Here is a 22166-nt window from a genome sequence, read left to right as displayed (position 1 = left end):
AGCACAGAACTAAAATCTTGTGTTAATTATAAATAAGCTGCTAAAACTTAAGGGACAGTGATGGGATAAAATTTGAATACTTCTCAGAAAATTGACCAAAGTTTTCAGACTATTACTGAATGCATAATGCATACATTAGTTTCTATATTCTTTCATAAGTATGTATTGAGCAAGTATCCTGTGCCGTGAATTGTGTAAAACATACTTCTGTTCTTAAAAATCACCATGTGACTATTATTAAAATTTTAAATATGAGACAGAGACATAGCTCACCACTGAAATCTCTGACTGCTCTTTCAAAGTTCCTGAGTTCAATGCGCAGCATCCATGTGGTATCTCACAACCATCTATAATAGAATCTGATGTCCTCTTCTGACATGCAGGCATACATGCAGACAGAAACTCATATACATACATAAACAAACAAATCTTAGAAAATGCCAGCTATGAAGTGTGTGTGTGTGTGTGTGTGTGTGTGTGTGTGAGAGAGAGAGAGAGAGAGAGAGAGAGGGAGGGAGAGAGAGAGAGAGAGAGAGAGAGAGAGAGAGAGAGAGAGAGAGAGAGAGAGAGAGAGGACTGGCTATAATGTTCTTCCCAGATTCATGTACTGAAAGGTTTATCTCCAGCTGCAACATAGAGAATAGAGTCATTTTGACTGTGCTATTGATTACAAGAGAGTCATAAGAAGCCAGAGGAAAAGGCAAGGTAAGGCCAGATCAATGTGAAGTTTCTGAGATAGTGACAATATTTCCAATTAGAAGCACAGTGTTTATGACACTGGAATGGGAGAGTTGGACAGTATTGTAATAAGAGGGCATAGAAGTAGCCAGTGGCAGGTTGCATGTCCCTAGAAAGACAAAGACATAACTGCACATCAGGTTAAGAGACTGGTGAAAGCAAATAGATTTTCGTCTTTTCTATAAATGAATAAACTAGCAAATTTAGGCTTTGTATGATTGGATTATCATACAATTATTCAACTCTTATGCTATAGTAAAAGGCAGCTATAGACAATGTAAAAGCAAATTTCCATGGCTATCTTCTAATAAAACTTTATGTACACAAACAGCTTTGTTGGACAGATTTGGCCCTGTGCACTATCAATACTTATAAGCACTTTAGTTGTAATGGGAAGTCACTGGAGGTTTTCATGAAATATCAGTTTCCAATTCTTGTGAAACAAGAAACAGTTCTTATCTAACAGTTGATGCTGTTTATTTGAAGAAGTGAAAATCTACGTCTCTATATATCACTTTGGAGATTAATTATAAACATAAATCCAGAATCCTAAGTTACATCCTTCCATGCAGGTGTAATATTTATTGTATGACAAAATATATAAAACAGAAACCTAACAAGAAATTTGCTACAGTTCTTTTATTAGTGGCAGGAGCTGTGGTGGGTCGTTTATTTTATCTGGAGCATAACTTTGTAGAGGGTTCTTTCTTTATTAGCTGCTTGTGATGGTTAATTTCATTATCAACTTGACTACATTAAGAATTATCTAGGGCACATACCTTTGGGCACACTAAAAGGGCTCTTTAAGAGATATTTAATGGGTGGTAGAACTATGGTTGGCACTATCCCTTAGGCTAGGAATCCAGAGGGAAGGAATGAGAAAGGCAGAGGAGTAATAGCTTTCATGGTCCTCGGCTTCTTGACTTTGTGCACTCTGGCCAGCCACCTCACACGCACACCATCACTGCCCTGACACAATGTCTGCATCCTCTCAATTAATTTGTCCTTTCCTAAGTCGTTTTTTTTTTGTCAGGTATTTGGTCACAGGAATGAGAGAAGGAACTAAGACGGTGCTATTCCGAGCATTTCACAAATAGTAACCATCTGTCTGCTGGGTCCAACCAGGAGTAAGTTGGGGAGAACAGCAAATGGCCAGCAGTATTGTCAAGCTGATAAAGGCCATGAAAAGAGAAGCGTAAGAGGTGGATGGAGTGTTTAGAATGATGGATCCATGTGACACAAGCCAGTTGACCTACGAATAAGGAAAACGAATTCAGGTAACAAGTAGAGGAAGGAGGCTGGTTTATTACCTGCTAGAAGTGTGTGGCTACAACACCATTTTCCCATTGGGATATAGTTTTCAAATGAATGTGGATACAAGTTTGTTTTTGACACAGTTATCTGACAAACTCTCATTTGGATTACGGATGTTGCTGGATGATCAGCTCTACCATGACGTGATAATCAAAGACTCGGCATCAGTCAAGTGAATGGTGGGAAACTAATTCGCCCATCACGGTTCTCATTTGCAAGTTGCCTAGCCTTACAAAACTGTCCTCTGTGAGCATCCCACGCTATGAGCCACTAGGCTCACAGATTCAAACCCTTTAAATGCCCTCACCCATTCCTAGAACTGATGGCTTAGTTTTAAACAAACTAAAACAAAACCAACTTTCACACCCTTCATGAGTCTCGGCTTGCTTATGAGCTACTGACTGAAGTCATTATTTAAATGTTTAAGTATACTTGATTAATAAAGGTTTCAGTGACTTTGTTAAACCAAAGCTTGTTTTAGATTAATTTGTATCCTCATTCCAATACCATAATTTGGAGAATATGCATGTGTTTGATTACTTATATTTTTTTAGGAAACTATCTTAAGGAAAAATACTTTTAAGGCATTCATATGTGTATTAAGAAAGTTTAATTATATAAGCAGGGGCAAAAACATCAATTTTTGTGGAATAAGGATTTTGTGAATTAAACATTTCTTATTCTAGGGTTTGAATCATAAAAGAAGGGCTGAAATCATGCAATGGTGCAACAGGTTCCCAGCCCATGTGTAGACGTGGAGACAAGGGTTTCATCTCCAGCAGTGGAATGCAATGAATGAGTGAATGAGTGAATGAATGAATGAGTCTGAGAACAGATTAAGACATAGGATTTGAATATGTAAGTACTTTTCTTAAACTCTATGAGGAAAAAAACTCTAAGAAGTTTATTTATAAGAGAGGATACAAGCCTCAAAGTCCAGTGGTTTGCACAAGTACTTTGCTAGTGCCTCTTGGAGTTTAGCTTCTCTCTCAAATAAGTAACATAAGTAGAGACAAATAATGGCCACAAATTTCTCCTTACAGAAATACTTTTGCAATTTCATGCAATTTTATTTCCCTCTGTTTCTTGTGCATATGCTTTTAAATGTTACTCTAATTATAGTGGATACAAAAGCATATTTTCTGCTTTTCTCAACTAGCATTATAAGGCAACAACTTCATCTATTCTGTATGATGTTTAAAAAGCTATTTAGGATGTCTTATTCTAAAAAATTTTACTCTTAGGAGTTGTCCCTCAGTTTAGCTGACAAAGATACTTCTGGGGGTAGCTTTCAAGATTATCATCTGTTTGACTGACAAGCTAACATCCTCACATGATAGTGATTCACCTCTCCAAAGACCCTGCTTTTCATTTCTCATTTTTATACACATAACACTGATATATCCCCAGTTCTTATCATTTGCCAACAGTCTAACTTAGTTTCTATCCCTCAAGAGACACAAGCTTCACTCATATATGGATCCAAGTGGGTTTAAAATATTTTTTTCTACCACATGTTAGCACATCTCCCTCATTAAGGTAACAATGATATATTACAGGCTTATTTACTAGTAAACCCACCATGACATCTGTATGAAAACAAGTATAGATTTGCATACATGACATACATTAATAACTGTAAATGTGTAAGCAGACTTGGGTCAACACAATACTAGTAAGCCATTAGCACAATTGTAAAACCTGGCAATGCACAGAAAGAAATGGAAACAGCAGAGAGTCCAATATTTGCTGAACACGCGGCCATTCTGCTATTTGCAATAGAAAACTCTGTTAACAATAACTCCATCATTGGTGGGGCCGCTTGTCTTGACCTTGCAAACCTCTCCACAATGACCCTTTGAATCAAAACTGTGATTTTCTAAATCAGCCATTTTCCCAATCACTGATTCTCAGAGCAGGCATAATAAACTGCTCATGCCTCAAAATGTATTTCCCATTTTAACAGAACATAACCACAAAAAGCCTCAGACGATCATGAAACAAGTTGGGTTTCCAGCGTCACGTTATCCTGTGGTGCTCTGCAATCAATTACTGCTATACCACCATCATTAATAATTTTCTTAATGAAAATGATTCTGTTGATCTCCGTTGTATTTTAATTATCAGAGTTAAGCATAATTACACTGCAGCTCTGAGCTGGCATGTGGACTCCTTTAGGGCGCAATTTTGTTTTAACACACTGATAATGTAATTTTACATTGTGTCAGTTTGTTTGGTTATTATCCAGTTGTACAATTCCACTGTATTCCAGATAACAGATAATAACCTTAGTACCTCCTATATCCTGAAGTCATTTAAAAAGCAATATTGGAATTCTAAGACTAGCTAACTTAATCGTCTTATGATTTTATAATTCCCACTGCTAAATATTTGGTTCAGGCACTCACTTTCTTTCAAGAATACAGTAAAATGAGATGACATTCATACATTTTTTATTAATTTACTCAGTATTTAAATACATTTTTAAAGGTGAACACTGTTTTCTTTTAAAATTAGTTTATTATTTGTATGATATTAGACCCTCTGGGTAAAGTTAAACACTAGCTGGCAGACTACTTTGAAAACTGGCTATCATAATGTTCAAAGCTATTGTAACAATGTTCAAACAAACTTCAGCAGACCCTCTGTTTTAAGATGAATCATGGTGCTGATAAGAAAAAGTATTTGTTTTTAAAGATTGATCAGTTTGATTGGGGTACAGAAAGTTTCTTTCCCGAGCTAGATCACGTTAGCATTTCTATCATTATTTTATCAGTGCCTAGCACAGAGAAGAAAATCAGTAAAGTATTAATTTATTAATTGCATGACTAAATGTGTATACAAGTACAGCTTGGAACTTTGAATATTAATCTGATTAACATAGGTTGTGCGATCGCTGCCCTTTCTGTTTTTGAGCATTTCCTCTTCAAAGACAAACCAAAGGAAGAAAAAATAACATCACTGAGAAGCATTAGTCAATATGTCAAAGAAAAAACAATAACCTATAATCTTGCGCTAGACAATGGTGGCTTCAAAAGCCGTACCAACTCTTTAAAAAAAAATAGTCATGAAACTAGTCCTGAGACTGAATGCCAGCTTCTTATTACAGGAGCTACTTGTATTGCTGAGTTTCATGCTTCTGAGCTGCAGCTTTCTCCTCTGTAGAATAGAATTATTCTGCTTGTATCATGCAGATGTTGGAATAATAAACAGGATTGAAAACAATGAGAACAGTGTGTAGAGTAGAAAAAGTTTAATGCCTGATGAACAGCTATTATTAGTATTAATATTATCATCACATTAATAATCACACTAATATAAGATTGTTCAGTTGTTGGAATCAAAGATCAAAATGAGAGAATCCACTCCTACATGTGTTCTCTGACCGCTAATGTGTGTCATAGCACATGTGTTCCATACCACTCACACAAATATTATATACAAACAGGTACACAAATAAACAAATAAATGTTAAAAACAGGGAAACATTGTGTCCTATTAATAACAAAGTCAATGGTTTCTTAAGGCATCAGGTCTCCGAGTTTATGATATATTTTTAAGGCTAGATAAGTAGACTCAGTGCTACTTAGTGAAAGCTATAGAATTGTTCCTTCTTAAATAACAGATAGGCATGTATTCTTATACATCATCACAAAGGCCTGGTGCTATTGTCTGCTAACTCATACTTTTTTTTTTTTTTTTTTTTTACCCTAACGGTAGACTTGGTTGAATGGATAGTAATCAGGGGTATTACAGTTGTCTTAACACACACAGACAGTCTAGGTGTTTCCCCATAAAAATTCCACCAAGAAGCCACTGGAACACTGTACCATGGAAGGCTATGAAAACAAGTGTCTAGAGAGGGTACGTGATTGGCGTTGAATTCATGTAGAGCCTTTACAATGATACCATGCTCTCACATATAAAAGAATCAGTAGTAAGGGGAAATGAGGGCTATTTAATAGTATTTCATTATTTTGATTGGCATTTTGACTTAGTACAGAGACCTAGTGAGTGAGTTATTTAGAAATACCTGCATGAAAATAAACTTTGAAACTGAGATGATTGAAACAAACACCATACAGAAGAAACTAAAAGTTTAGCTTTGAATATTCCGATTAGTTCTCTCATATTTTTCATAGAAAAGTAGCCATGCCTCCTACTCCATGGAAAGAAGAGAGTACTTAGGTGGTGGGTTTTAGTAGCATTGGAGCATGCACACTTCTCCAGCAGTGTACTCTTTAACTCCAGTGTGGGGCTGTTGAGTGTGTTGCCTCTGGAGATAAGGAAATGAGAATTATCTGGGGTCTGTTGAGAATAATGGCGACAAACAGATGACCAACAAACCTGGCCTTTCACTGTCTGGATGACCTAATTACTTTCTGGAAGGACATGGGATAGTTGAGGCAGGAAAAACACATCAGATTAGGAATGTTAATGTCAAAAACTGTCTTATCTTTTCTTTTGGCTAAATAGAACGATTCCAGCTTGTCAAATAGCTGTAAGTGACAAAAATGTGACTTTTAAATACTTATTTTATGGATGCTTAGAAAATAAAAGCTTTATAGTTATATTTATTCTTGGCATTAGCTATATTTAACAGTATTTTAAGTAAGTCTGAGTCATCAATAGTAACAGGATGAAGCCTATTTTTATTCTTTAACAAACACTACTAAAATTTTCCCAGTTAAACCACTTTTATAAAATGCTATACATACAAAATTTATATTTTATTTAATGATATGCTCTGAGATAGTTGGGTCCTGTGGTAATGGTATTGACACAGAATTCACAAGTAGTGTGTGTATGTGTGTGTTTGGCAGGAAAACAAATAAGGAAAACAGAAATGTCGGCAGGAACCTATATTTTTTCCTTAGTGAAAGCTCAAAAGACTTTGGCACTGATGGTCCATATGTTCAGGTACCTGGACACTGCCACAGGCAACCCCGTGCTGTGGCAACAGCTCCAAGGCTGTATTTAAGTTACTAGTTTTTATGACGCTACTGGCTCATGTCCAGCTAGTTCTTTTAGGCTTCCAGCATAGCATAGGAATGCTAGTGAGAGTCATAGTGAGTCACTGTTTCTATATTGCTCAAAAGTCATGTTTTCACTGGTGTTACTGTACTGGCAGAAGAAGTCTGGAGCTAGCCGCCACTTCCTAGCTGCTTATACAAGGAAGGGAAGTCAGAAGACAGAAGCAGACTGAAAATAGAGTCTGGGCAACTGGATCAAGCTGTTCCTAAACTCCAGGATATTCCTGTAGTCTCAGCTATACAAGAAGATTGTACCCTCTATTCTCCACAAAAATGCACTATACATACACCATACACACATATACTGCATGGACATATATATACCACACACACACAGACATAGACAGAGACAGAAAGACAGATGGACCGAGGGACAGAGACAGAGACAGAGACAGAGAGACAGACAAACACAGAAACAGAGACAGACACAGAGACAGAGACTGACAGAGACAGAAACAGGCAGAGAGACAGATAGACAGATGGACAGAGACAAACACAGAGACAGACTGAGAGATAGAAACAGACAGAGAGATAGATAGATACAGGGACAGAGACAGACAGAGACAGACAAAGAAAGACAAAAACAGAGAGATAGATAGACAGAGGGACCGAGACACACAGAGGTCAGAACCTATAAAACCACAAGACTTATTTCTATATTTTTCTACGACTCACAGAAACTCAGGATACTCTGCCCCCTCCAGTGTCAATCTGAGTACTCAAAATTACCTTCAATCCTTTCTGAAGCCTTGGGAGAGACCTGGGTAGCCTGATGTGGTTTCCCAAAGTTTGTTACTCAGGAAAGCACTGTTATGGCACTAACTGCAGGAGAACTAAAATACATTTTCAATGACTGCAGTAATCGGCCAAGCATTACTGCCAACATACATGGTGAGTTTTCAAGACTAATTATAACATGCAGCAAGTATTTGGTCATTGGCTCTTCTTTAATTTTAGGATCCTACAGCATATTTGGGGAGAAATATTATACTTTAAGATATATTCTTTATGAATTTAGGGTATCATGATCTGATTGTTTTGAAGGAACTTATGATGAAATGGTTGGATAGAGAAAGGTAGGATCATATTGCACAAAGAACACAGGGTTTGGAGTAGCAAGGACCTGGATTAAAGTTTGCCTCTATTTGTTAGGTTGTATGACTGCAGAACATTATTTGGTCTCTCCCAATCTCATGCAGAAAGTGGAGAAAACATGAAATGTCTTAAGGCTTCTTATAGAGAGGATAGCTTTTAGTGTGTAGAAATAAACCTTATGCTAAATGAACGTTTATCAGCTTCATGACCACAATCCACAACTTACCTAACTAGTTCTCTTACCTATCTTTTGTAAAACAGAGACACATATCTGGTATGTCACAGAGGATGAGAGGAAATGATGCACTAAAGGGTTCATTGCAGGTCAAGTATAAGTCTTATAAATTCAACACTGGTGAGTAGCCTTCAACAGCCAGAAAGAAAAAAGGAACAGCAATTCATGATATTCATTATTTGAAAACCTTCTATGTGATATGCCTATTGCAGTGATTTGCAGCAAGTCATCTATCCAACCCATCAATTAATATCTCTTCCCTTCCTTCCTTCCTTCCTTCCTTCCTTCCTTCCTTCCTTCCTTCCTTCCTCCCTTTTTTCCTTCCTTCCTTCCACTTTGTTTGTGCAGAGAGATTGCCTGGTCAATGGCAGAGAATGAATACAGCATACTCCTTATTCTCAGTAAATAGACAGTAGATGGGATAGGAAAGAGAAATAGCTAACTTCTTGCATCTGCTTTTTTGGAACATAACAATTCATCATAAGAAAGACAATGATAATCAAGAGGAGAAGTGTCTATGATTTGTTACAAGATTGGTAAAGAGGACCTAAGGAGTGCCCCAAAATAATGGCCATCAATGTACAAAACTAGTACATGGTTAGACTTGGTACATGTTTTATGAGTTAATTGATGATAAATAATAATCTTCTGAAGATTTTCCAGAACATGCTTATTGACAAACAGCTTGAAGAATAGACAACTATAATACAAAGACAAAATTGTGTTCAATGCTCAAGTTAAAGCACTAGACTGAAATGACTCTGGAATTATAATTTTAATTAAGAATTATATTCCTTAAAATAATTCCAGATATAAATGCATTGGGTTTGGATCATTTGAAAGGAAGGCTATTTACACTATCCTTTCCTACTGTATCCCTACAGTGAAGATCAGTTATGATTGGCCAATAGAAATCTAATCATCGTAATGGGTCTGATCCACCAAGAACTTCTCCAAACCGGGATTCAGTATGTACAGACTTGTACATTGACTCATGATACTCTATTCTGACACGTGATAGTGACACAGACAAAAGAATTCTCACTTCTCTTTTACGTAAAAGATACAGTCAGAATATCACCGATATTTCAAGTTAGAAAACTGGTGGCTCTGTGACCAGCAATTATGGAAGGGAATGGAATATAATCAGACCCTGGTTAGCTTGCAAATTCCCTCTTTCTGGTGTTTCAACTTTCAAAGGCACAGGGTAGTTTGGAGGCAATCCTCTTATAAATGTACAAATTGTAATGATTATAGGAACAAGTTGTAATTGTTTCTAGCAAGTTTTTAAGAGTCTTTGATGTAATGATTAGTGTTTCATATGTTAATATATGGATAGAGATGCTTATTTGCTTGCTCCCTTGTATGCTTTCATAGTTTCTGGGTTCAATGAGCAAACAAATCTTTGATCTCAGTAGGTCTATTTGGTTAAAAAAGAAAGCCGAAAGAAATGAAACATGAGAAGCAAAAGGCTTTGCAATATTCACGAAGAAGTGAGACTTGGGAGGTCTCTGTGTGAATGCTGAGCTAGTCGGTAACTTAAAGATAGAAAAAACACACAAGGCTATAACCCCCATACCCCAGCCTGCAAAACTCAATACACAAGACCACATTCCTGTCTCAATGAGAATTGTCTCCTGATGTGTCATCACTGAACTGCAGGTCCTTTTGTAGCTACAAGACCTTGGCTAGGCTGATGTCACACTGAGCAAATCAAAGGCAGCACTCTGCCAGCCATGGGGCTCCTTCTTCCCTGTTAGCCTTCTGCCCTTCACAAAGCATCATGGGGCAGAATGTGGGCTTTGCAAAGGTTTTCAGCTCCCTTCTCATCCTGCATGATTTCTGGAATCTGACAGCAAGATAGTGCTTCCCGAAGCATGCGCCTAGACACAAAGTGCTAAATTTCAAAAGGTATATGCTTTTTGGTTGATTGTGCCTAAGAAGGGAATCAGAGAATTAACAATAGGCAGCTAGCTACCCATACAACTAAGAGGAAAAGCACACCAACCAAGCCACTCACACAGGGGCTTAGCAAATGTGCACAGCACTGAGTAATTAACGCTCTGACTCTTTTTCGTTTGTGTTGTACAGAAGTAAAACTCAGAATGCTTCACAGAAAACACAGTGCACTGAGGCTTTCAAAGGAAGAGGGAAGTGAGAGGCTTACGTCATACATGGTCCCCTCTCTCTGCTCCGGAGCAGTTCACATTACTCAGCTTTCCTTGCCCCTGAAGAGACAGGGAAGGGTCCTTAGCTTACCTTTGCTGTACACAATGCAGTTGTTTTTGCTGTCTTCCACTCCTTGCCATGTCACATCCAGAAGCCATTTAGGACCAGCAGTCAGCACCATGGGGACCTGAGCCTTCGTCTTCTGTGGAAGGGTAACAAAGAGATCCCGTTTGCTCTTGTTGACTAAAAATTCGAATGATCACCGTACTAATAATTTTATTTTAAAAAACAGCCAAGTCTCTCAAACCATAATCCAAGGCCTTCTTCTCCCACCTCCTGGTATATTTTTAAGAGGCCGGAAGCTGGAAGGCTCTTATGTTTTCACTAATCTTGAATGGTGGAATTATTATCTAGGATTTTCCCTCTTAAATGATACTGGATCAGATCTCCAAGATTAGGCAGACCTCTGGTGGCTCTGAGCTATAAAGAGAATGCAGATGACTCTCATCGCAGAGAGTGTTTGGAAGTGAACTTTGGACACATTGTACTTCACTATCAACAGGATCTCACGATTTCCTGAAACAGACAGGAAAGAATTTAAAGAATCAGGATCCATTTCAAAGCTCTATCCTGAGAGAAGTTTATATTAGAGTCGGTGCTTATTCGGAATGAGTAATGAAATGGCCACCTGCCTTTGCTGAGGTGTGGCCATGTGGTCTGACTCTAACTGCAATAATAATGATGCTAAGGACTCACCATGCATTGTCTCCAGGAAACAGTAAAAGAGCAACCCTGAATCAATCAATTACAGAGAGACAGAATCATAAGCTACCGTTTCCTCATACAGGCAGGGAAGCCAGGGCCACCATTCTAACAGAATATACCAGAGATAGGTAAATCTAATTCTCATTACATTCAACAATTTCGGGAGTCTGGCACCCAAATTCTTTACCCTTAAAACCTGTTTGATAAATTTACATGACAAGAGATTCACTGGGGAGGAAATCAGGAAGTCTCTGTGAGAAGGCACTTCCCCCATGAGTCACCGTGAACTGGCTTTCAGACTTATCATTCGACAGCCCGTGTTCTGTGTATCAAATATCAGGAAGCCACAACACTGAGGACAATACAAGGGTCTCAAGGTAATTTCTGAACTGAATTTTCACCTAGATATGATTCTGCCAAAGAAAGCTCCGTGCATCCTGGGACTTCCTCACATGTTCTGTGCTATCACAAATTTCCCAAATTGACACTCACAAGTATTCACTGGAGGATTTTCATGTACCCTGGCAACTTCAGACCTCACAGGAATCTGGAAAATCCATTTCACCCACTGCACAACAACAAGGACTGTGTACAACATACCAATCCATTCACAGCAAAAAGATGATAAAAACTGTATATAAGATAGGTGCTGACTCCTTTGTTAAAATAAGCATCATATTAGGCAACATAATGACTACCATACAATGGGCTAATAAATTATTCACCCACAAAGGATAAATTTGAGAATGAGTCTGAAATGATAGCAATGTACTCTGTACTATGTACATTTTTATTATATACATATGTGTGTGTGTGTGTAAAATGGTTTGGGTAGCTGAGAATGTGCGGTGACCCCTACTCAGCCATGCAGGCCTGTCCTCTCCTTAAAACCTATACCATAGTGCAGTCAGCCTCTTTATGCAGCCGGCCTCTTTATGCCATTAATAACCCTCTTACAATGCCCCAAAGGACAATCTGCCACAGTGATCTCTGAATATTAAACCTGAGGCCTTTCCATTATGTAAAGTCTTTAGGAAATCTTAGTGTAAGATAAATAGGCCAGATATCCTACACCTAATCTTCCACTCATCACACACACACACACACACACACACACACACACATGAGAGAGAGAGAGAGACTCAGTCTCAGGTGAAGATGTTAATTGCTTAATAAACTGTGAAAAAGATAACAGTGTAAGACCATACACCTGAAAATTGTTTGGGAGTTATTCAGCGGCAAGGGAGAAATGTCTGTCTTGTAGAATCTCCGGGGAAAGCAAAGAGGCACCATACAGGAAAAATGTACAGTTACAGGAATCATGGGGATAAATGATGAACAATATGTGTACACTAAGTTTGGGAACTCTGTGTTTACATTCTTGGATATTCTGTAAAGCATACAGAAGGTTGTAAAACGTCCCACACCTCCTCCTCCCCCCCTTTCCCCCTTAGGTATTTATTTATTTATTTATTTATTTATTTATTTATTTGAAATCCACTGTGTCTAGGCTGGCCTTGAATTCAAAGATCTGCCTGCCTTTTCCTCCAGAGTGCTGGGCATTAAAGGCATGCACTACCACTGCCAGGCTTTTAAAACTTTTCTTAGTATCAACAAATTACTAAAAGAAAGGGCTAGCTTTCATCATCACCCCTGTCATCGAAGGCCTTCTTTCTCAAAAATAGAAAAGACTTAGTGGATATGCTTGGGAGTAAGGGCTGGAAATAGAGCTACAAGGATCATAACACAGCAGGCAAAACCTTTTGTGATTAATTCTCTAAGTCAGTGGCTCTCAACCCGTGATCTTTTAATACAGTCCCTCCTGTGGTGACTGCTAGCTATAAAAGTGTTTTCATTGTTACTTCATAGCTGTAATTTTGCTACTCTTATGAACCATAATGTAAATATCTGTTATGCAGAATTTCTTACCTAAGACCGCTATGAAAGGGTCATTTGACCCCCAAAGGGTTGCAAGGCACAGGTTGAGAATACTACCTGTGTAAGCAGACATAGCGAATAGAGATGGTTTCATAGATAGAACAAGAAGGGTGTTGTGACTTCTGCTATTTACATAGTGTGGTAGATGCTTGCTCTGCCTTACTTACAGTTAAGCAAGTCAAACCTGAATGATTAAGTAACCTTACGTGAGCAAATACCTGGAAGAAGGCAGTGTCAGTGTCTGGGTTGTTTCATTCCCACCATGCTCACACTAAATGAAACCTGAAGTCACAAGTTTTCTTGGACTGAAGGGCTTATGAGGAGGCAGGGCTGTTAGGCTCACCCTAGCTGCTCAGGCTATTGAAACGATATTAGTAGTTTCTGTCTACTTAATATCAGCTGCATGTAGAATTTTAATACTCCACCTGAATGATACTCTTTCTCTTTTTACTATTCCTGCATCAGATAATTATACCTCTATCCTCACTATGTTATCCCTAAACAAGTTAAGACAAGAGAATATGGCTTTTTAACTCAAAACAAAATTAGTTGATTAATAGCATTTCTGAATGATAAGTTAATGTTGTATCTCTCAGCACTTTGGTAAACATACATCAGGTCTCAGCCCGGGTAGATATCAATTTAAGAAAGTGAATTGAAAGGGAATCACTTTCTTCTACTCTATGTCAGCAAGGCTGAGTATAAGAAGTTCTAGCTGAAAGCTATACCCAAGCTGTAACGTAAATAATAAGTAGATAAAAAATCTCAAGGGACCAGTTATTACAGTTTTGAGAAGGTGAGTCAATTTCTTTCTGAAGAAGTCAACTTTTGTAGAGATTGACTGCCTTCAAAGAAGATTACCAAGTGTGAGAAGGAATGGAGTTAGCCAGGATTATGTGAAATGTACACTCCAGAAAAATCCATGAATAGAAAATAACAATAACTTCCACATTGATCATTAGCTCCATTTCTCTGTGCCTCTTTCTTGTATGAGGAGTCATAGAAATTCTAGAGTTTTGGAAAATTTAAATTTCATTGAATTTAGTTCTCTAGTTTATGGGAGAGATTTAAGGCAAATAATTCATTAAAACATTATGTGTATAGTTAACAAGACACACTGGGGGAAAAAAAAAGAATGCTTGTAAAAGGCATGTCAGACAGGAAAATGGTCCTGAGAAGAGCCATCCTCCAAGGCTTCAGCACCTGTAAATACGTTACCTTCTTTAGCAAAATGTGTGGTTAAAATATTTAGGACCTCAAGAAGGTAGGAGCAATTCATTATGCAGTTAGACCAATTCAAGCCACAGGAGTCCCTAAAAGTAGGAAAGGAAGACAAAAGGGTGAATAAGGAGCTTCTGAGATGCTGAGAGTGGTGGTTCATACTTCCAGTCCTGGCACTCAAGAGGCTGAGGCAGGACAGCTGTGAGTTACAGACCACATAATGTGTTCCAGGCTGGCATGGGCTATAGACTGACACTCTGTCCCAAGCAATCAAGTGAACTCCATACACAGAGGATCCCACGTGCTTTTAAGGATGGGGACATGACCTAGGCTCCGAGCAAAAGATTGTGGTAGCTCAGTTTTCCGTTTCCAGGAAGGAAGAGCCACGGACAGTTGTTGTGGCTCAGCCCTAAAACACAATTGTTGTGAAATATCTTGCCACCAGGAAATTGACTGCATCTCAGAACCTCCAAAATAGAACATATCTGCAGGACATCTTAAGATCCATATGGATTTCTGGTCTACATAATTGTAAAATGATAATTTGGGGATTGACACCTCTGTTGGTGATTTAACAACACAAACAGGAAAACCTAGTTAGCAAAAAATATATTCAGATTTACTTATCTGTGTTTCCTTCCTTCCTTCCTTCCTTCCTTCCTTCCTTCCTTCCTTCCTTCCTTCCTTCCTTCTTTCCTTTCTTCCTTCCTTCCTTCCTCCCTTCCTCCCTTCCTCTCTTTCTTTTGTTTTTAAAAGATCAAAATTTCATTCTCAAATGCTTTCAAAGTTATAAAATAACTTCTTTTTGGAACTATAACTGATGTTCCTGCTTCAAACTGACACTGAACACCCAGTGGTGCCTGCAAGCATCCTTGGTTCTGATTAGGGTCTATACAAGCACATTTGACACAATCTTTAACTTTAAAGTTGGAATATATTAAAAATCAAGGTGAGGGAGAAATTGATGGATTTGGGAATCTTCTTCATTCATGTTGCAGTTTAGTTGTGGTTATGGAAATTCAACCAACTATTCTAAACTTCAGGATACATGTCTATAAAAATATGTATTCTATCCCATCATTTTAATACATTAAAAGTGAACAGAATGCTCACTCTCTTCCAGAGGCATGACAAGCATTTACCAAAAATTCTGAATGAACAAATGAACTGAAATGTCAAAAAATTTTACTGATCCCCCTATTTCTTGAGGATTTGCAGTGTTTACAGTGATTAGCATAGAGGTTAGGGACAGAATTTCCTTATTATCCAATTTAAGCATTGTGATAGTTAATACTATTATTCAACAATCATAATAATCAATAATATTATTTTAAAAACATTACTCCATAATTTCCATCTTTATATGTTGAAAGATCCTTTTAAAAGTTAGGTCACCATGTGACTTTACTTGACCACTGAATGTGAATAGCGAGTGGATGGGGTGGGTGGTAGGAACCTGGAACCTCAGCTCTGAGGTAGAATGACAGGGTGATCGAAGACAGCCTGGCTTACATCATGAGAGCTTGTCTGGAAGAGAATACCAAAACAAAGAAATGAGAAGCAGAAGCAAGAAGCAGAAGAGGAAGAAGCAGAAGAAGAGGAAGAAGAAGAAGAAGAAGAAGAAGAAGAAGAAGAAGAAGAAGAAGAAGAAGAAGAAGAAGAAGAGGAAGAAGAGGAAGAAGAAGAAGAGGAGGAGGAGGAGGAGGAGGAGGAGGAGGAGGAGGAGGAGGAGGAGGAGGAGGAGAAATGATGTTAATTCCATGTAGAACAGATTCTGTAAAAACAGTGGGTGTCTATGACCATGCCTTGCCTTTGCCCACGTTTTCCAGCAGGCATATGTGAGAGGAACTGTGAAGACTGTTGGTCATGCAGCGTGAGAAAGAAAGTAACTTTCTAAAGTAAAAGATCATGATATTTTTAATCTTTGTGAAGCTTAGTTTATACTAATTTAATTTCCTTTATTTCAGTTTCCATTTTGAAATACCTAAAGAGATGGAGCTTTGTTAGTTAAAGTTTATGCTTTATCTGTAGCTCTTTCTGCAATAATTCAAGGCACATAAAAAGAGTCTTTAATTTCAGTTAAACTGGATTAAAAAAAAACCTGCACACTTTTTGAGGCTCTACATTGTAAGTTACAAAAAAAAAAAAATCTGCACTTCTAGACACAGATTGAACCCAGAGTTTTACGTTTAGACAGCTCACAACTAGACAAACTTGACAAGGACAAAATGAGTCCTAAGTGTCACTTCTTAGAAATAATTAGAATCATCTAATGTGGATAAAAGAGGTCAGACTGGCATCCACTGCTCACTAACCTTTGGAGTTACTGGACCGACAAAGGAGGTAGCCTTCAATAAATGTTTATATTCGAGCCAAAAGGTTAATGGAGATAAAAGTAGAAAGCCCAAAGGTAAAGAATAGAGGAGAATTCTAACCCAAGAAACCGATGACATAAGGCTGTCTCAGGGATTCCAAAGTTTGCTTGAGAGTTTTGTTGAGTGTTTCCATAATAAGAGCTAGGGAGAGCTAGAAGTCAAAGGAAAAGCATGTGTATGAAAAAACTGCACCCTTGCAAAAAACCCTACAGCTGCTGTATCCCTGCAAATGGACTGCAGCGGCTGCACCCTTGCAAAAACTGCAGCTGCTGCACCCCTGCAAAAGGACTATGGTCTGCTGCATCCTTGAAAAAGAACTGCAGCTGTTACACCCCTGCAAAAGGACTGCAGCGGCTGCACCCCTGTAAAAGGACTGTGGCTGCTGCACCCCTGCAAAAGGACTGCAGCTGCTATACTCCAATGGTCCTATACTGTTGCCATTAGATGAAGGCTGACAGCAATGGAAATGGCCTTGGTGTTCTTTCCATAGCTCTGTTGTATGAAAAAGGATGCAAAGCCTGTTTGACAGTACTCTACTCTCTTAATAACTGACATCATTTGCTGTTCCCTCAGTAGTAAAAGTATCGTTGAGATAGGCAAAGAAAAATCTCAGAATTACTTCAGATATTAAATTCATATCAGAATCAAGGGCTCATGTGAACACACACACACACACCACAAATGGACTTTGTGCTTCCTATTTGACATTTAGAAACTGAATGCCACGCCTACCATCAACATTTTAACTAATTTGTTCTCATATCTAATTAAAAAAATGATACTGTGTGTGATTTCATCTTTTACTACCACACATTTTTTTTTTTTTTTTTTTTTTTTTTTTTTTTAGTAAAAATTTCAGTCAATAGTTTCAAGTAATTCTCCACGTTGGAATTTGATTCCATTCAGTCTTACAGTAATGTGAACATTTAATCACTCTCTTTTTACTGTGAGATCTATCTAGTAACAATGAGTTTGAATTTAAGAACAATGTGTTTAATGGGAGCAAACAGATTAAAATCTTTCATGCAGAGTTCTAATTCCAGGATTTACAGAATTATGTGTTTTGTAATTTCAGACATGTCCTATAGCACCCCTCCCCACAAAATTTTCTATTTAACCAGACTTAATTTCCAATCAATAAAATAGTGTCTTTAAGTAAATACATATAATTTAAAAGGCAAAACTTCTGAATGTTTGTACTTGATGCTATTTAAGTAAGACTTGTGTTGAAAGTGTGTATGTGTGTGTGTGTGTGTCTACATGCTTGTTTGTGTAGGGGTTCACATGCCAATGGGTGAGGTGGTATAGCCGTTTAAAGTTATAACTACAAACTAAAGTGAGTTACATTACCTACATTTATTGTTCGACAAATAACAAAACTCAACTTTAATCTCAAAACTTGTACTTCCTGATAAAATTGTTATGCTTTATGTAATTTTCAAACATAGCCAACATCCTAAAAAAAACAAACAAAAAAACAAACTAAAACAAACAAACAAAAAAACAACAACTCAAGATGCTCTGAAATTAGATGGCACATTGACTCGGCAAATGAGAAAGACATTATTGGTATGCTCTAAAAGCCACTGCAGTATCCAGGCGGGCAAGTATAGAGGCCTGCATGGGGATTCTGTCAAGGTATCACTGCAGCCTTATTTTTTTCTTGAGTGTGGCCCTATACAGCATCTGCTATGGGCTCCAAGAGAGTGCACTTCCAGAGCAGTTCGGCTAAGAAGAATCTTCAAGCTGCCTGTGGGATGCAGGATGTCAGCCATGCTAAGAGACCTTAAAACAGTCAGTGTAGAATACAATGACTGAATTCTTGCCTACTATGTCCATACTCAAACAGATTTATCTGTATGAAGCAGCACTTTAAATAATTGTTATCTCTTGAGGTATATTTCCTTTGCATTATCTTAACACCAGTCACTGCTTAAATATAGAAAGTTCAATACACAAAATAATGATCTTGTTCAAAAAGAAACAAATAATTCTCGATGTGCATGTTATTTAAAGCAAATTCTGCTTCCAAATAAGAATCACCATTTGGTGATAAACAGGAAAACAATGTGAGCTGAAATTATCCACTCTGAAGATAGGAATTTTTCACTTTCCAAATGGAAAGAATCACTAAATTAATAACACCCAAACTATCCAGATATTTATTCAACTTTCGTTTTCACAAAGAATAGACTCATTTCTCCTTCTCCCTGCCAGCCCCACTCCCACAGCCTCATCTGTTCTTTGCATGCATTTGGCTCCGAGCAAGGGCTTCTCTCTCCAAGCTGGCAACCATTACCTCCAACCTTTTTATTTTACACGTCTCTGAGAGTCACAGAGTGTTTAAAGAGTGCTGGTTTGCTGGCAGAGTTTCTGGGCTTGCACCTAATGCAATGTGCAAAAGAGTGTCAGAGCTGAAACTCTGAGAAGAAAAAAAACAAAAAAATAAAACAAATTGCTCTCTAGTAGCCTTCCTTTTAGAAGAGCTTCACACAAAACTCTGTCAGGGGTCAGGAACATGTGAGCCTTGGTACAGACGATGTGACCTGAAGCCAGTCACTTAACCTCTGAAGGTCTCATCTTCTTTTTGTATAAGATGATCTCAGAGGTCCTTACAGCTTGTTAGAGCTGTCATTATGACACAATTGCTAGAGAAGTTGCTTTCAAGCCAAACTCATGCTTTGAGGTCTGCCTAGGAAGAGACACATGGAAACCCAACCCAACCAAACTTCTACTTACTTAAGAAAATCCATTGTTTTCTGGCAAGTAAATATGCAAACAAACAAATAATCTATCATAATCGAATGTTATATATTTTAACCTACTCAGAGAAAGTGGTGTGTTCACAATAAAGGTGTAATTTTGAAGAATGGAAGTATATATGCTAGATATACATTTATATATTGGTCTATGTAGGTTTACAAAAACCTGTCACTTCTGTTACATCAACTTTCTTTGAGACTCATCCAATGACACTGTGTACTCGAGAAAATGCAAAGCTACCCTGGGATACTGAGAGGTGTCCATCCTTCAGGAATTAATCTACTACAACATGTAATGAATACACTGACAGCTTCATCATCACCATTATTATTATTGTGGTTGTTACTTTGACCAACCTTGATTTCTATTAACTTATTCTGTCACAGTTTTATACGTACACACACACACACACACACACACACACACACACACACACACACATGAACACAATTCTAATTGCTCTCAGTCTCATCCCTTCATCAGACCCCCCCTCCTCTGTCTCCCTTCTCCTCTTCTATACTAATCTCTTACTTGAATTCATGTCTACATATTTTGTTTGTGTCCCTCCTTTATTCCCCATGGCCACCTGGGTAACCTTGGGATTGGAACTATACATTTAAGTCTGGTGAGTTCTCCAGTGCATGGACAACTGATAATAATCCCCGCCCCCTTACCAGGCGTCACCAGTAGCCCATGCTCTGTAGTATGTTAGGGTCCCATAAACACTGAGCCTCATACACTAGTGACTGTGGAGTCTATCTTCTCAAGGTGCTCTTAGTTCTGGATTCCACTGGCTGATTCTCTGTCTAGAGGATGAAATTTTGCTGCCTTCCTCCCTATTCTTTGGCTTTTTACCTTCTGTTTCCTCTTCTCCAGTCTTCCATGAGCATTGGAGGGGTAATACAAAGGATTTTGTCTAGGTCTGAGCCTCCTCTGTAACTTATTCTCCACACTTGGGATAGTCACGAGGGAGAGAAAGATTTTAATATTAATAATATTAAATCTGCAATAAGCAGACATGTTTTTCTTTTATTTACTAATTTTCCTTGTGTGTATCTTTATATCTATTATCTTAAATTAATAAGAGATCATTTATATTTAGAACTTAGAAATTCCTGCAGTGATTTGGAGTGCCAGGGAGGGATGGTACCAGAGGGGGACCTCCCTCTTCTCAGAGGTGAAGGGAGGGGGAGTAGAAGGAGGGGCCTCTGAGGAGGGCACTGAGGGGAAAGAAGGGGTTTGATCTACATGTAAAGGGAGTAAATAAATTAATTAATGGGAAAAATTCCTGATGTCATAATTCGGTTGATGAAAATGTCTGTGGTATAATAAGCATGGCGATAAGAGAGATGAGTCTCTTCCATGGTAATAATGGCATATTCTCCCCACAAAATCATTGTCAAGTGATTTAAACTAAGGTGCAGAAGCATAGAGTGTTAGAGCAGCGGTGCAAAGCTTATGTAAATCCTATGATAATTTGTTTACAGGACTATTACAAATACTGCAAGGATATAAAAGGCTTTGGTTGTTCTTCAGTAGTTTTCCCTAACCAATACATGCAGAAAGCCTGTTGCACAGCTGTTCTTTACAGGACAAGTGTCCACCTCACAGAGGCAGCAGGTTCCTGTGCTTTCTCCTCTGGAAGATTGTAGGAGCAGCAGAGTAGCCGAGTAGCCGAGCATGAGGCTCCCATGCTTCCGCTGCCCAGAGACTCTGGTCAGCAGGTTTGCTCCAGCCTGGGGAGACGAGGGAGCATGCTAGAAGCCAGTGAGCTCAAACTTTGGTAGATTGCAACATCTCTGTCTTGTGATACTAAACTTCAGTAAGTCTACTTCAATTCTCTATCCTGCATTTTATCTCTCTCTCTCCCCCTCCCTCCCTCTCTTCTTCCTTCCCTTCATCCCTGCCCCTCTCTCTCTCTCTCCTTCTCTCCCCCTCTCCTTCCCTCTTTCTTTCTCTCTCCCTCTCCCCTCTCTCCTTCCCTCCCTCTCTCCCTTTCTCCCTCCCTCTCTCTTCTTTCCTCCCTTTGGAGTGCTGGGAATAGAGGCATGCTTCACCTTACCAGTCTTTAACTTATCATTTCTTTTACAAAATAAATGTTGTAAATAAAAAGCATAAATTCATATGGTGAGTACTGAGTTTAAATTGTGTTAAACTGACAAACTAAAGCATCTATAAAATGCAATGTTCAGGGACAAATATCAATGGCTTGTGGCTTCCAGCTACATCTGAGTTACCCTGAAGTTTGAAAGAAATTGATTTGTGTTGTCTAAATGTGGTTTCTGCAATGTCAGTAATGGAGCATTGCGTGTAAATTCAATCCAATTATTAACAGACAACATCTACCTTTGTTCTTATCTTGGTTATTTCTGTTTTCAGAAAGTTACTGTTCACTTGTTTGAAAAATAATTTGTTTTTAATGGAAATTATTTGTAGTCATATGTGTAGTAGTGACATTTACTAATTATCTCTACACAGAAAACTCTAACAATGGAGAATCAGGGGACTTGCACTTTCTCT

The 22166-nt window shown here is 38.2% G+C and overlaps 1 protein-coding gene across 2 annotated transcripts in view; it reads right to left on the bottom strand.

Moving 5' to 3' along the window:
- The window catches only part of Zfpm2 (zinc finger protein, multitype 2), a 449551-nt gene that overhangs the window by 139114 nt on the left and 288271 nt on the right, over positions 1-22166 (bottom strand). For both annotated transcript variants that reach the window (NM_011766.5, NM_001356998.1), the window contains one exon: positions 10675-10786. In NM_011766.5, the coding sequence (NP_035896.1) occupies positions 10675-10786 (112 nt within the window). The remainder of the gene's footprint in view (positions 1-10674; positions 10787-22166) is intronic.

The sequence above is a fragment of the Mus musculus genome, chromosome 15, assembly GCF_000001635.26.
Source record: "Mus musculus strain C57BL/6J chromosome 15, GRCm38.p6 C57BL/6J".
Classification (NCBI taxonomy): domain Eukaryota; kingdom Metazoa; phylum Chordata; class Mammalia; order Rodentia; family Muridae; genus Mus; species Mus musculus.
Note: the sequence above shows the minus strand (reverse complement) of the source record. Positions and strands in the feature narration are given on the sequence as shown.